This window comes from Quercus suber, unplaced genomic scaffold, assembly GCF_002906115.3.
Source record: "Quercus suber isolate HL8 unplaced genomic scaffold, Cork oak 2.0 scaffold_506, whole genome shotgun sequence".
NCBI lineage: Eukaryota > Viridiplantae > Streptophyta > Magnoliopsida > Fagales > Fagaceae > Quercus > Quercus suber.
This window is the reverse complement of record NW_027069955.1, coordinates 47,025-62,388: the sequence shown is the minus strand read 5'-3', so window position 1 is coordinate 62,388 and position 15,364 is coordinate 47,025. Positions and strand designations below refer to the sequence as shown.

The 15,364-nt window shown below is 34.0% G+C and overlaps 3 protein-coding genes across 3 annotated transcripts in view; 2 read left to right on the top strand and 1 right to left on the bottom strand.

Moving 5' to 3' along the window:
* LOC112025882 (uncharacterized) overlaps positions 1-5,770 on the top strand; it is an 11,015-nt gene extending 5,245 nt beyond the window's left edge. The window contains 6 exon segments of the mRNA XM_065763420.1: positions 2,156-2,488; positions 2,606-2,707; positions 2,947-3,244; positions 4,001-4,149; positions 4,221-4,505; positions 5,506-5,770. Coding sequence (XP_065619492.1) covers positions 2,156-2,488; positions 2,606-2,707; positions 2,947-3,244; positions 4,001-4,149; positions 4,221-4,505; positions 5,506-5,715 — 1,377 coding nt within the window. The 3' untranslated portion in view covers positions 5,716-5,770.
* LOC136063284 (uncharacterized) lies at positions 7-1,567 on the top strand. Its single transcript, XM_065763441.1, has 4 exons — positions 7-122; positions 225-470; positions 556-671; positions 1,477-1,567. Exons 2-4 carry the CDS (start codon positions 372-374, stop codon positions 1,565-1,567), a joined length of 306 nt encoding a protein of 101 aa, XP_065619513.1. The 5' UTR covers positions 7-122; positions 225-371.
* A 1,340-nt stretch (positions 5,771-7,110) lies between the features above and the next one.
* LOC112025870 (uncharacterized) lies at positions 7,111-11,327 on the bottom strand. Its single transcript, XM_024058555.2, has 6 exons — positions 11,006-11,327; positions 8,889-9,127; positions 8,501-8,759; positions 7,933-8,112; positions 7,686-7,841; positions 7,111-7,487 (listed from the first exon to the last, which is right to left on the bottom strand). Exons 1-6 carry the CDS (start codon positions 11,063-11,065, stop codon positions 7,317-7,319), a joined length of 1,065 nt encoding a protein of 354 aa, XP_023914323.2. The 5' UTR covers positions 11,066-11,327; the 3' UTR covers positions 7,111-7,316.
* Positions 11,328-15,364: the final 4,037 nt, after the last annotated feature.

Sequence of the window (15,364 nt, the reverse complement as noted above, 5' to 3'; positions counted from 1 at the left end):
TCTCTTCTATTTTGTTTCTTATTGTATTCCATATTATCTTTTATGGTCTTTGGTACATTGGCCTTGTTTCACGTGTGGCTGGAAAGAGACCAGAGATCTCAACCATTCTTCAAAATTGTGCTGTAAGTTGTGATGATGCTTTTGGTACCTCTGTGTCACATTGCTGGTTTTGCCATTACATATAAACCCTGAATATCATGTTTATGCCCTTACTTTTGGTTCAGGTTCTTAGTATAGCCTGCTGTGTTTTTTATAGTCATTGTGGCAACCGTGCTATTTTGAGAGAGAGACCGCTTGAACGGAAAAACTCTAATTGGTTTGCTTTTTGGAAGAAACAAGAGCGAAACACATGGCTTGCAAAGTTCCTCCGCATGAATGAGTTGAAAGACCAGGTCTGCTCATCTTGGTTTGCTCCAGTTGGTTCGGCAAGTGATTATCCACTTTTGTCCAAATGGGTTATCTATGGCGAGGTACATTTAGCATCCACTATAAGTTTTTATGCAAAACCTTTTCCCCCATTTTTTGTTTGTAATTTTTTTCCCTTCCATTTCTCAGTTAGCTTGCAATGGCTCATGTGTTGGTTCATCGGATGGAATATCTCCCATATACTCACTATGGGCTACATTTATAGGTCTTTACATTGCCAATTATGTAGTGGAAAGGTCAACAGGGTGAGTAGCAAATGTGCAGTTGATTTTATTATTTTACTGTTGTTGGTTGTTCTCTCTTGACATCAGTAGGATTTCTTGTTTTAAAGTATAGGTTTTGATGTCAAGGGTTCTCTTCTGTCTCTATTTCTGCAATTAGATTCACACTAATAGGAATGTATGAACTGAGTACTTTCTTTCTCTTCTTTTATGTTGTTAACCTTCTGTCCTAATTATCCAATTAAGGTTGTATATAGTTGATTAATGTGAAGGTATCATTGGCTTTTTGTTGTTTTGACTGGGAGGGACTATGTAAGTAATTGCTGTGTGAATTGATGTTATTGTGTTACTGGTCTAATTAGAGTGGATATCCAGCTACAATCTCGGCTTATAAAGTATTGTAGCTAGGTTGGGTAGCATGATAGATAAATTTTGTATCCTTCTTGAGTATCTCATTAGATTGGGAATCAACCTCTCCAAACAAATTGAGGGTAAGGTTACCTACCATGACATCTTCCAAACCCCACAAAAAGTGGGAGCTTTGTGCACTAGGCACCATTTTTTTTTTTTTTTTTTATAAATATTTTTTAATATCTTATTATAGATTAAGATTGGCCTGTTGAGGATGAAGTAGAAGAGAGAAATTTTTACAATTATCCAAAGATAAGAGATGTAACACTTTAAGATGGTTTATCATGTTAAATCAATCCTTTTTCTGTTGTACAATCAGTTTAGATAATGCTTATGCTTGATACTTGGTTTTACATCTCTCTCTCATTTTTCCCTCCATTTCCTCTTCAATACTTCATTGATGTCTTACAATGAACAGGTGGGCTCTTACTCATCCTGTGTCAGTTAAAGAATATGAGAAATTCAAGAAGAAGCAAATGAAGCCTGATTTTTTGGATATGGTTCCTTGACAAAAACCCAAAAAACCCAAAAAACCCAATCCCTTTTGGGGCCAAAAATTATTAAAAAAGTAGAAGGATTACTGCCTTTTAGGTTTATATTCTTGAAATGGCTGCTTGTGTCAGACTACCCACCTTTACACTTTTGAAGTTAGTGTTAATATGTTAACCGTCATTTATAAATTTATAGAAGTGTGGACTTACAAAGCCAACAAACACTTATATTACTTTCTCGTGGTTATGAATCTGGATTTGATTTTCATATCTTTATTTAGTGAATTGTATACTATTCTTCTGGCTAATAGTCATTAGCTTCATTCTATGCTGATAATTTCTGTACAAATGATTGTGCTTATGCACAGAAATTGGTAATCAAATATATGTGAGTATACATGTTTATTATTATCAATGGTCAGAACACAGATACATAGCCTGGTCCATATGTCGAGATTTATATGGAAATTGTCATGTTTGACACAATTTTTTTTGAAGATGACCCCTGTGTCCATGTCCATATATTCTATGCTGATAATTTTTTTACTTATATAAACATTTTTCCTGGTTGACCCTAACATCGTTAACTCACCTTGTTTGATCAAGGTTGGGGATGAGGACTCTGTGATCATTATGACACATGAACCAGGTTGGCTTATTGATTGGTATTGGGATGATGTGTCTGGGAAGAATATCTCGCACCTGATATCTGATTATTTGAAAGGAAGGTGCAAGCTTCGAATGGCTGGGGACCTGCATCACTATATGCGCCATTCCTCTGTTAAATCAGATGGGCCAGTTCATGTGCCACACCTACTAGTAAATGGTTGTGGTGGGGCATTTCTGCATCCCACTCATGTTTTCAGTAAATTTAAAAAATTTCAAGGAGTTTCTTATGAGTGCAAGGCTGCATATCCTTCGTATGTCGATTCAAGCAGGGTAAATGTGGAACATATTTTTTTGTGCTTTCATTTCCTTGATAAGACCAAGTTCAAATTTTTTTATTATTCTCTTTTTAATTGTTGGTGCACTAATATATTTCTTATTTTTATGCAGATTGCACTGGGAAATATTTTGAAGTTTCGGAAGAAGAATTGGCAATTTGATTTTATTGGTGGCATTATATACTTTATATTGGTCTTTTCTATGTTCCCACAGGTGGGTTTCTGTTAAGTTCTGTGTGTATATTCATCTATGGTAGTTAACTAGATAGCATCTTTGAACAGAGATGAGTACGGAATTTTCTCCCCCCACACAGTCTCTCTTGAAAGAGCTTGTACCTTGCTGGCTTTCTCGTCTCCCTCCTTGTGTGCAAGCAGTTAATTTAGTTGCTTATAACATATAAAATATTACTGTGTTACTGAGAGGTGACATTTTTTTTCTTTCTCTTTTTCTAGTGCAAGCTCGATCACATCTTGCAAGAGCGTTCATTTTCAGGTCACTTGAGGAGCTTCATTGGCACTGTGTGGAGTGCTTTTATATACATGCTGGAACATTCTTATGTATCTTTAGCAGGTGCTCTGCTATTGTTAATTGTAGCAATCACATTTGTACCCCCCAAAGTGTCTCGGAAGAAAAGGGTAATAATCGGAGTTCTTCATGTTTCTGCTCACTTGGCTTCAGCTTTAATTCTTATGTTGCTGTTGGAACTGGGTGTTGAGACGTGTGTCCAGCATAAACTACTAGCAACCTCAGGTGACTTCTTTTTTTTCCTGTCATGTGTTACTTAGAAATTTGCTTGTTTCATATATTTTTTTTGGTAAGGTCTAGAAGCATTTCCATCTTATATTACAAGCAGCAGCAAAATTCATTATTAATTTTATATGTTCTGTATGGAGATGAGGAAAGTTAATTATATTAATATCATTATTAGTTTTCTTATTAGTAATTTACACACCTACCCAGTGGGTCTTGAACCAATGACGGATGACCCCATCCTTCACCCATTCTTATGGTCGGAGGAGCTGCTAGTTAAGTTTGAGCTCATTGGCTTATCATTATTTGTATGATATAGATTCCTATGCATATGACAAGTTTGGAGCTTGAAATTTTTATGTTTATACAATCATGTGTCATGACTGCAAGAATCTAGATTTCATTTTTTTTTTTAACTCACTACATGTTTGGTCCTCCAACAATGGGGGTAGTTTCAATTTTGTCCCTCAACTTTCAAAACCAAGTCAATTTTATCGTTAGTCAACTTTTGAGGATAAAATTGACTTGATTTTGAAGTTGAGCAATGAAATTGACAGTTAATATTGAGAGACCTTTATAGAAAGTTGAAGGATGAAATTGAAACTGTGACAAATTTAATGAAACCGAAATTTTATTTTGGCTATTTAAATTTAATTATTGGTACAACAATAGTAACAAAAACAGTGTTATGATTGATAATTACAGTGACTGAGGTGGTTTAATGTGTTGATAATATCAAAATTTTTTTCATCCCAGGTTATCACACTTTATATCAGTGGTACCGCACGGTGGAAAGTGAGCACTTTCCAGACCCAACTGGCCTTCGAGCTCGCATAGAACAATGGACCCATGGCCTTTATCCAGCATGCATCAAGTATCTCATGTCTGCATTTGATATTCCAGAGGTAAGAGAATCTTTTGTGTGTTCCCGAAATGTGCTTCATATTCATCTATATTAATGGAGAAGTATAATTAGGTCATGGCTGTAACACGGAGCAACCTATGCAAGAATGGAATAGATTCGCTCTCTCGAGCTGGTGCTTATGTATATTATGCTTCAGTCTTCCTTTACTTTTGGGTCTTCTCAACCCCTGTGGTTTCCTTGGTGTTTGGAAGCTACTTATACATCTGCATAAACTGGCTTCACATACACTTTGATGAGGCCTTCTCCTCTTTAAGAATTGCTAATTATAAAGCATTCACTCGTTTCCATATCAAGTCTGATGGTGATCTTGAAGTTTTCACCCTTGCTGTTGATAAGGTGAGTAAATCATTAAGTACCTTTGATGTGATGATTTTTTTCTCCACTGACTCATTACTTTATTCCCCACTCCCTCCAATAAACTAGGATTGAAATTGCATTATATTCCAGATCACCAGCATTACAATGTTATTTTCTACATACTCTACCTGATGAAGTCTTTCTTACAGTCAGCCCTGTGCTTAATGTAGGAACCAAGGTCTAGAGCTAATAATTAGGTGATAATGGTTAGGGCTTTTCATCTAGTGTACCTGATTGTGGACCTTATAAAACCTGCCTCTCCCCTTTATTCTTATATTAATTTTCTTTTAATAAACTAAGCTACTATCCTGCTTTTTGTTATGATTAGCCCAAAAACTGTTCTTATTAAAGTAAAAGAATAGCTCTTGCAATTTATAAGCAAACTTCTTGTCTTCTATTTTAAAACAATGTTATGGCATTCATGTTTTGACTGAGTAAGATAATTATAATTGCCCTTAGAGCTTAGCATCTTACAGCAATCAGCAAGACATCCATTATCAGCATATTCTGTGATTTTAGAGAAATTAACCAATCAAGTGAATCAAAATGTGTCAAGTGATGTCAATGGATCTTAAACTAGAGAGTGGTTTCCTTTTAAAATTGTTTTGTAAGTCCTGGCCCCTGGGCATGAGCAGAAACTGCTTAGCCTGTAGGGGTGAATGCCCTTGAATTACTTGACAACTGGTTCTAGCAGGTGGGGTCAATTGTTCGTAGGTTTTACTGGCTAGAAGCAAGTTCAAAGGGCCCTTTTTTAAAAAGGTTCTCTACGTTAAAAAAAAGTGGTTTGTAAGACTTCCAAGCTGGACATATTTGTGATGGTAATTGAGAAATTGAAGTTTGAAGAACACTTTGTAAAGAAACATTATATTACTGAATATTTTATAGTTCATATTAAAACTGTTGAATGCAACGACTACACATTCTTGGGAACACTTGGAAGTTGTCTAACCCTTATTACAAACGCTTTTTTGACAAGCAGGTCCCAAAGGAATGGAAGCTGGACCCTGATTGGGAAGTGGAGTCAAAAGAACCTCGGCAGTTTAGCCACCTTAATAAGTTCCCCAGCAAATGGAGTGCAGCTGCTACTCATCAAGACCCACTTCATACTGTTAAGATTGTTGATCAATTTGTTATACAGAGAACTGATAAATCTGATATTGGATCAAGTAATGGGTCAGTCAATCAGTGACCTGTGCTTCTCAATTGTAATATTAATGTAGTCCTCACCCGAGAAGGAAGCAATGTTTTTTTTTTTTTTTTTTTTTTTGAAAAAAAAGAGAAGAAAAATTTAATGTTATACTTCTTGAGGTTCTATTTTCCAGCTGTCTGCTGCCTATATATAGGGTGCTAATTGCTATTAGATCTGTCTCACATGGACCCCAAGTGTTCTTAGGACTCAGATTAGGTGTCTAACTAACGAGTATTTCGTATTTACTAAATAGGTTTCTTTCTAGATTGTTGTATAGTAAAATATGCGATGGTTATTAAGATCACAGGTTACTTTTAAATTATTTTATTTTATTTTTAAAATTGGTCAGGACTTGGTGTTGTGAATGCCCTAGAAGGCTAACATTGGAAAGATCTGGTTGCTTTCATATAAAATAGATGTCTGATATTTTCGTTTGCCACATAAATTGTATTCTACTTTTTCTATTCTACACAACCTATAAAAAAAAAAAAAAACTTATATTAAATTACCTATTTTACATTTTATTTTATTTAAATAATTATTTTCATTCTTTTTTTATTATCATCTTCATAAAGAGAGAGAAAGAGAGCCTGGTGAGAGCAAGAGGTGTGAGAAAAAAATTTATAATAATGAAATACAAAGCTAATCATGTATAAATTTATCTATCTTTAAATGTGTAAAATTGAGCTTTTTTATTTTTTATTTTATATATATATATTTTCCATTGTCTGATGCAAATGTTCATGGTAACAACCATTTTCTCTCTTTTTTTTACCATGTTTTTGTAAAGAGAAATGATATGTTTACAATATTTTTATAATATTTTTATAACAAATCTTAAGTGGCAGGTTGTTACTGGTTGTTATTGTTGGGGCAAAAAAGTAATTTTAGTATCAGTGTCAAATTTGAACTAATAACAACTAATCACCTGTGATTTGTTGTAAAAATGTTGTAAAATTGTTGTAAGTGATAACAAGTGTTAAGGTAATATTTCAGCCCCAAAAAAGAAAAAGTTTCAAATAATTATTCGATTTTCCCAGCAATGGGTCACGGTGGTTCTAAAATTTTCTGCTGGAGAGTAATGCAAAATAATCGTAAGCCACATTCTGAATTCCTTGAGTTTCTTCACAATGGAAAAAGAGCTGATTCTTGCTGTGAATTGTCCATTAATTCCTCTGGTTTATCTACAAGTACGCTGCAAATGGACAAAATCTTGCAAATGTGCATTAAGGGTTGGTTTGTGTAGCGGATGCGGCTGCGTTTTTTGAGATTACGTTTTTTTTGGGCTGGTCTAAGGCACTGTTTATGGATTAGCCAAGTGATAAAAACGCATGAACAATAATTTGCAACAATAAAAAATATTTTGTTACAGTGTTTTCAGCAATAAGTTTTCAGTTTTTAGCAAAATAAGCGGTATATCCAAATGCACGCTAACAAGATAAACATTCTAAAAAGAGGTACACTAATTAACAGAACCAAAATTGTTCAGTGTGCTTTCTTAATTGCTATAGCCAAAATTGTTTGTGATAAATAATGACAAACTTTGATTTGCCGAGTTGTAATCTACAAAATATCTAGTGCTGTTTGGAAGACTACCTACGTTAGTTTTCATAGAGGAATCTCTCATATGATGTCCCTTCCAATGCTTCTCGGACAGCTTCCCAGTTTTGGATTTGCATCGACAAGGGGGCTGTGTGTATCTTAACTTGACTGCTCGAAAGCTCTCTGTATGGCAACCTTAGAAATTCTTGGACCTCCTTAAGGTTAAGGTTCTGCGCAGAATGAAAGACATATATAGACATTACAATTTGACATAGGTAAACGGAAGTGCCAACCATAAGTTTGCTCGTATATAAGCTAACTATGCGATCAAGAGTGTTGTAGTTTAACAAACACTTTCTGATGTTTCCAACATAGTTCTGCCATATTGTTGAAACTATCGAATTATATAAAATAAAATAAAAGCTAACCGTGCGGTTGTTGATAAGATCCTCGTAGTAGAGAACCATGTGGCGGGTTCTCTTAAAGAAATCTATAGCCTCGGCAGTTTCCTCCGCTTCTTGTCGCAGCTCGGATAAAAGAAATGTTGCATTGATTGTTGGCTTGTATTTTGCTAGTGTACGAGCCTGCAATCCATGTAACTGTGAGATTAATTTCCACTTGAAAGGTGAAACTCACATCCATGTATTTTGTTTATGTAGAGAGAGAGAGAGAGACCTCCCTTCGTGAATAAACATGAGATTGGTGGGTTCCATTGAGTGACCTAGCATCTTTGTCATGGGAGTTTGCAAGCACAGAGATCATCCTGCGCAGTATATTCTTTCTAAAGAGGAATATTGATGAAATTCCTCTCTTCTTAAAGTACTTCAGTATCTGTCTGCGATGCCGGTAAAAACCCTGCCAAGTATTAAGCGAATTAGGAGATATATGCAACAAACAATTTGCCGCAATTGACTTGACATTTTTCATTACGGTTGATATGACTTGTTTTTTTTAATATTAACATCAATTTTACTCTGGTATATTACAGACATGCACCAATCAAAAAAAACTTTGTAAGCAACTGGAATTTTTTTTGAAAAATATTATCTTCCTAAACTTATTGAATAGGAAGAATTTAAGTCAATGTTTTGACTTGTGATATAAGTGTCTTTTGCTGGAAATTACTTTAAAAATGACAAAACAAAAATAAAGAGATTAAGCTACAAAGAACTTATGCTATTGAACAAAATATTTATATCCTAAGTACTTCAATCTGTAATCCAACTTCTACTATGCTATTCACCTGATTAATCATCCATTTGAACCCAACCGCAGCTGTGCACTCATTCTTGGAAGCACTATTGAACCAGTCAAGTCTATAAACTTTATTCATTGTCTTCACAATAGTAGTGATATTAGTCCTCCTCTCTCTAGGTGTAAAAACTTCTCCATTGGAGGTTACATTAATATGACTATTTAATAATGTCTCAAACCAGCCACTCCCGGTTCTTTGCAATGACAAAATGGCAAAGAACCGGACCGGATTGCACGTACATTCCCCCCTGTAAAAGAATAAATCCAATAATATTATATATGTTTGACAAATCTAAATTGAAAAATTTACAATTATCCAAGATAGAGTGCATGTGTAACTTATTAATAATAATAATAAAAAAAGACTTTATTGGTACCTGTTATATGTTTTGGGTTTGGGATAATGCACATAGGGAATCTCAGATGGTTTAATATTTGTAGCATTACACTGCTGGTCCATCACTTTAATTTTTAGCAATTCGGCTATTTTATAGGCGCTTATTTGGATTGAATAGATTGAGCAAATGTAAACTCCACAAGCCATGACAAAAAGGAGAATCACCATCATCCTCAATATCAATGGAGGTTTCTTAGGAGGCCTTATGAACTCTCTATCCTGTAATTTATGGATTACCAAGATGTTACTCAATAATAGATAGAGGTTACAAGTTACAACAAAACAACAAGCGTATGAATTAGTAATTGGAAGAAAACAAGAATAGACATGACATAGGTACCAAGAATCGTAGAAAACATTACAATTGGCAAGCTAGCTTACTATGGCTTCCATCTAAAAATTTTCAGAAAAGGATAAAAAAAGATGAAAGAAAAGTATGATTTTAAATGGATTCTGGGTTTCATTCTATCTGTACACGCTGAGAAAAATAAGGCAAAATAAATGACCAGAGTCGGGCTTTTGCTTGAAAAAATCAGATCAAGGCAAGCATCTGTTACTGATATTGGAAAAAAGAAAAAGAAATATGGTTGCGGCATCATTAATGGCCTGTTTGGATGTTTAAAAAAGGAGGGGGAGTAGAGTAGAGGGAGGGAGAGTAATCTAATTACCTTGTTGGGAAGTTTTTTTAGAAAGGAGGGGGAGGGGTTTGGAGGGGTTTGGAGGGGTTTCAACTTCCTCTAGCCCCCTATTTTTAATTCTCCCAAATTGGAGAGATTTGGAGGGAGAGTAGAGTACATAAACTATTGACCAAATAAATTACCTAATTTACCCTTATTATATTAACAAAATTATACAAGGGGAAGGGCTAATTACTCCCTTCCCCCTTACTAATTTTAAAAACATCCAAACAAGGTGGAGGGAATCATTTTCCTCTACTCTCCTTCCTCTCTAAACTTCCAAATAAGCCATAAGTCGATAATCTAATTCGTGATGTTATACTGTTAGACTTCAAGTCTTTTGGATAATAAATATTGCTACAATATAAGTTTAAAGGCTTTTTAGCGAAATGGAGAGAGAAGTAAAATTTGACACGTACCTAATTGCTCAGGAAAATGGCGCCCATGCATGATTGCTAAATTTGCATAAGAGAGGAGAAAGAAAATGGAATTGAAATTCGGCTCCATATTACAGAATTCAATTCCAATTCCCAAAAATTCAATTCCAATTCCCAAAGCTTCCAAGCTTGAAAAAACTAGTTTTTAATGTTACTTTTTACTATTAGTTAACGGGTGCTCTTAGAATAATGATTAACAATTTATTTTAAAAAAGTTTTATATCATTTTTATTGAAAATGAAAAAAATTGTCAAAATATTAATTCTTTTTTTTATATAATTTTTTAAAATAGATTATTAACTATTACTTTAAGGGCATTTGTTAGCATTTTTTTCATAAGATAAGTTTTGTTTCTTTTAAAAACTAACATTAAAGCTAACATTAGAAACTAGTTCTCAAGAAAAGCTTTGGGAATTGGGATTGAATTCGGTAACGTGGCGAATTTCAACTTCTTTTTTCTATCTCCTGTATCCTATGCCTACATCTCTCTTCATTTAGCTAAAAGATTTAGCACAATAAACATAAAGCCCATAAATTAATTCAGATTTTGGCAATATTTACCTAAAAAACTCTCCTTTCTTCGCGGTTTATGTTTTGAGATGAGCCCAAAAGTAATAATCTTTGGAAAGTTGATAAATGCATGTAAAAGAATATATATATATATATATATATATATTCCAGTTTGGAGTGTATCACCTAGCATTTTTTTTCCTTCAAATTCTTAGTTTAAAGAATTATCAACAAGCTATGTATATATTTTTTTTATTTTTATTTTTATACAAGATAGAAATTTTATTCTAACATAATTTAAGGGTATATATGTGTAAAACTCTTTCTTAAAGACTTGAATTCTAGCTTTTACTCCTACTCCATGAGAACTTTGTACTTATGAAGCATCAAACCAAAATAATTGGTATCTGAAATATGGGTCAATAGGTTACCAAAATAATTTCTGTAATTAAACTAAATGTATACAAACTTACAAAGTTGTTAACTTCCAGCAATCTTCCTTGCCTCTCTTTATCTTCAATACGTCTCTTCATTTTCTTTTCTATTGATCACTCCTGATCTACATGCAGGTAACAGTGTTCTCTCTATCTCAAGAATTTCCTTTTGAACTTGTTGAGCCTGTATGTTCGTTAATCTGATTTGGTTGCTTTTTGATTCGAGCAATTAATGCTTCTGTATTCGTGATCTAGTTCTGATCTTCCATGTGATTTCATTATGTGAACCTTTTATAAATCAAACAGGTATGCATGTTTCTCTCTCTCTCTCTCTCTCTCTCAATTGTGGAATCCATTGTTATTTTCTTCGTTAAAAGAATTCTCATTGCTGTTATATATAGTATTTATATATATTTAGGTTAAATTGTATACTTGTCATTCAACATTTCACCTCTGTTCTAAAGTCATTTTTAGACTTTAAAATATTTAAAGGATGTACTAAATCTCATTTATCGGATTAAAAATGGTAAAATAGCAAAAGAAATCCATGAGAATATGTCCCCTAAAATAGCAAACGAAATCTATGAGATTATGTCACCTTAAAAAATAAAAAAAGACTATTTAATTATGTCTCAAACCAGTCCCTCCTGGATCTTTGCATTGACAATATAGCAAAGAACCCGGACTGGATTGCATGCACATTTGACATGACTCCCTGTAAAAGAATAAAGCCAATATTATATATATGTTTGACAAATCTAAATGAGAAATTTAGAATTAACTAAGATGGCATGTGTAACATATCAATATTTTTTTTTTTTTTTTTTTTCTTTATTGGGTACCTCTTATATGTTTTGGGTTTTGGATCATGCACATATGGTGCTTATCTGACTGGCCCATCACTTTAATGTTTAGCAATTTGACTTTTTTATGGGTGCTTATTTGATTTAAATATATTGAGCAAATATAGACTCCACAAACCATGACAAAAAGGAGAATTACCAATATCAATGGAGATTTCTTAGGAGGCTTTATGACCAGTGTATCCTGTAATTTATGGATTACCAAGATGTTACTCAATAATAGATAGAGGTTTACAACAAAAGAACAAGCTTTTGAATTAGTAATGGGAAGAAAACAAGAAGACATACGATATAGGTAACAAGAATTGTAGAAAACATTACTATAATGGCAATAGGAGCTTACTATGGCTTCCATCTAAAAGTTTCCAGAAAAGAAAAAGAAAAGAAAAGAAAGAAAAGTATGATTTTTAAGGGGTTTTGGGTTTCATTCTATTTGTATATGCTGAGAAAAATAGGGCAAAAGAAATGGTCAGAGTTGGGCTTATATATGTGTAAATACAAAATTTCTTAATTGTAGAAAATCAAACAATTGAAAAGAAATATGGTTTGCAAATATAAATTTGTATTGATGAATAATGAGTATAATCTCTATTTCAATTTTTTTGCAAAAGAATACCCTCTGATTCTATCTTCTTTGAACTTGACTCAAACAAGAAATCTTCTTGACTTTAGTTGGAAGATGGATTGATTGGTCTTCACAATAAATCTCTAGCTTTGAGCTTATTAGAGATTTAATGTCTTTCAAGTTCTTCAAGCCCTTTGAATGTTCTTCAAGTTCCTCAAAGATTCTTCAAGTTCTTCAAAAATTCTTGAGATAGAATTTCTTCAGAGTTTAGGCCTTTGAAAACTTGGCGTTCAAAGTGAGAGGGGATGTCTTCTATCTATGGTGGTTTCAGAGGATAAAATCCACTTAGAATTGATATGCTTGAAAAGATGTAGTAGACTCTTAATTGGCCCAAATTTCTTAGAGATAATTATGTCAGTTTATCTACTTTGATAAAGATCATATTTTGATGAAGATAATAATCAACAAAGATAAATAATTATCTCTATTTAATTTATTCTAATAAAGATAATTATCTATCAATTTTGAATAGAAAATTTATCTTTATTTTATTTATTTATTTTAATAAAGATAATTATCTATGAATTTTGAATAGGAAATTTATCTTTATCTTGTGGGCCAAATGACATGCGGCAAATTTTGATATGCCAATGTGACGTCAATTTGGATGACACATGTTGATAGGCCCAATAAATGCCATTGTCCAAACGAGCCCGTCAAGTACCATCATCCACCCAGACCTAGCATGGACGATGGTAGAAGAGCCATAAAGAGGAACATTCAATATCTCAGACAGTTACAAATTAGCCAAGAAGACCGTTGGGAGACCCATCAAAGCCCACATTGAATGAGCCCAGAGGCATTACAAAAGAGGCACTTATGCCATCATAAATAGGGTACAATGGTTAGAAGAAAAAGGGATATATATATATATATATATATAGATACTGATGATGCAAAAAATCAATAGTTAAGCTCCTTGTCGTAGCGGATGGATGACACTATGAATTGGGTCGTCTTCGTAGGTGAGAATCCTGCAAAATGAGCTCAGGGGAAGAGTTACACACCGGTGTGGCGTTAGCCAAACCACCTTCGATGCTTAGGTCAGTAAGGGAGAAAGATTTTAGAGAGAAAATGAGTCGAGAGTGATTTCGTAGAGTATTTGTGTGTATCTTTAACTTCTGTTGTCTTTTATAGTTATGTGCCCCATTAATGGCCAATGATGTGCTGCATTTATGCTCAACAATTAGTGCGTTACAGAATATTTGTCTAGAGATCATAGCTCATTTTGTGACAGTTGCTCGGTTTGTGCGTAACGGAGATCACAGCTCATCAATGTGTGTAATAAATGCATAACGTCTTCTTTGGGTGAATGACGATCTGTGTGTAATGACGACCATAGATTTTTGGTTCATTAGATACACTTCAGAGCTAAACAAGGTACACACACACACACACACACACTGAAATACTGATACTTTCATTATTTACTCTAGCTCTCATAAGCCCTCTCTGCCAATTCCATTCATTGACTTTACCATCGAAGACTCCATGGTCGGCACCACACTGGTGACCACTTAGAGAGGATTCCATTCTTAACCTTACAGGTATAAAGACGAAGCCTGTGCTTACCTATCTAGACGAACCAAATTGATTGACGATCTCAACATCATCACATGTCATCATCTAGTTTAATTAATTTAATGACATTAATTTAGAATTTGCCTCTAAATTTTGATGTGGCATTTTATAATTGGCTTAAAATTTTGCCTTCTACAAATGCCTCCTTGAGACTTGGTCATGTTCACAATTTTGAATGTGGAAAGTGATCAAGTCTTGACAACTTCATGCTTTGATGCAATTAGTTTCAGCACCTTTCATTTGTTTTGAAATTTGCAAGCAGGCATTTCTCCAAGAGCTTGAACATGTATAGGAGTCTACCACTAATGAGAAGAGCTTTGCTCCTAATCAATTTGTCTTGTGAAGATAACTTTAAGAAGGAAATTTGTTTCCTAGTCAAAGTAGAAACCGTACAAGGACTGAAATTCTATCCTTTGCAGTGATTATGCCTACCATCAGACACCAGAATTGTCCTTCATTTTGACTTCTTTTCCTAGCCAAATTAGTCTTTGACTAGATAAATTTGTTTTCTAGTCAAAGTGGTCTTAGTTAGACTCTTAGTAGGAATTAAACAAATATCCCCACTATGAGAAGAGATTTACTCCTAATCAAAGTGTAGTTAAAATATGCCACGTGATAGGAAAGTTCCTATTACGATTTGGCTAATGGCTATCACAATTGCTCTTAAGACGTTGGCTGGGATTGCAATTCTTCTGGGCCTAATCTTGACAATTTAGGATTCCATATTTGCTTCAAGTTGGCGGCCATAAGGGCTTCCACTTTTAAGAAGGAAGTTTGTTTCCTAGTCGAAGTAGTCTTGTGAAGAAAACTTCAATAAGGAGAATTTGTTTCCTACTTAAAGTAATATTGGCCACAGTACACCTGATATCAACAGCCAACGTCCTATAAGAACTGGAACTCTATCCTACTTAAAGTCCTTATGAGTTTAATTCCAATTAGAACAAAGGAACTCGCAATGAATCATTCTTTATTTTGACTTCTTTTCCTGGCCAATCTAGTCTTGACTAAATGAGTTTGAGTTGCATTTAAACTCTCTCTGACCAGCACGATAAAAGGGTACCTTAGCTGCACGTAATTCACTTTTTTTTTTGGTAGTGCGTAAGTTCGGAAATCTCAAGAAAAATTCTTGAAGAAGGCATAGGAATTTTCTTTTCTTCCTTTTTTTCAATCAGGTAACAGAATAATTTTCTTTTCTCATGATTTTACCTTCATGTTATATCTTTGTAAACCGTCTCTTTTCTTTGTAAGCTCTCAAATATGTTGACTTATGTTTGCTAGTGCAGATTTGATTTCAACCTTCCCGAAGCCATCCACGCCACTGGTAATAAT

Coding starts and splice junctions, on each gene's coding strand:
- LOC112025870 (XM_024058555.2), bottom strand. CDS start 11,065: ATGAAGAGACGTATTGAAGATAAAGAGAGGCAAGGAAGATTGCTGGAA. Junction 9,128..11,005: donor TGCTGGAAGTTAACAACTTT/GTAAGTTTGTAT, acceptor CATAAATTACAG/GATAGAGAGTTCATAAGGCC. Junction 8,760..8,888: donor AAACCCAAAACATATAACAG/GTACCAATAAAG, acceptor ATTCTTTTACAG/GGGGGAATGTACGTGCAATC.
- LOC136063284 (XM_065763441.1), top strand. CDS start 372: ATGAATGAGTTGAAAGACCAGGTCTGCTCATCTTGGTTTGCTCCAGTT. Junction 471..555: donor AATGGGTTATCTATGGCGAG/GTACATTTAGCA, acceptor TCCATTTCTCAG/TTAGCTTGCAATGGCTCATG. Junction 672..1,476: donor GTAGTGGAAAGGTCAACAGG/GTGAGTAGCAAA, acceptor TACAATGAACAG/GTGGGCTCTTACTCATCCTG.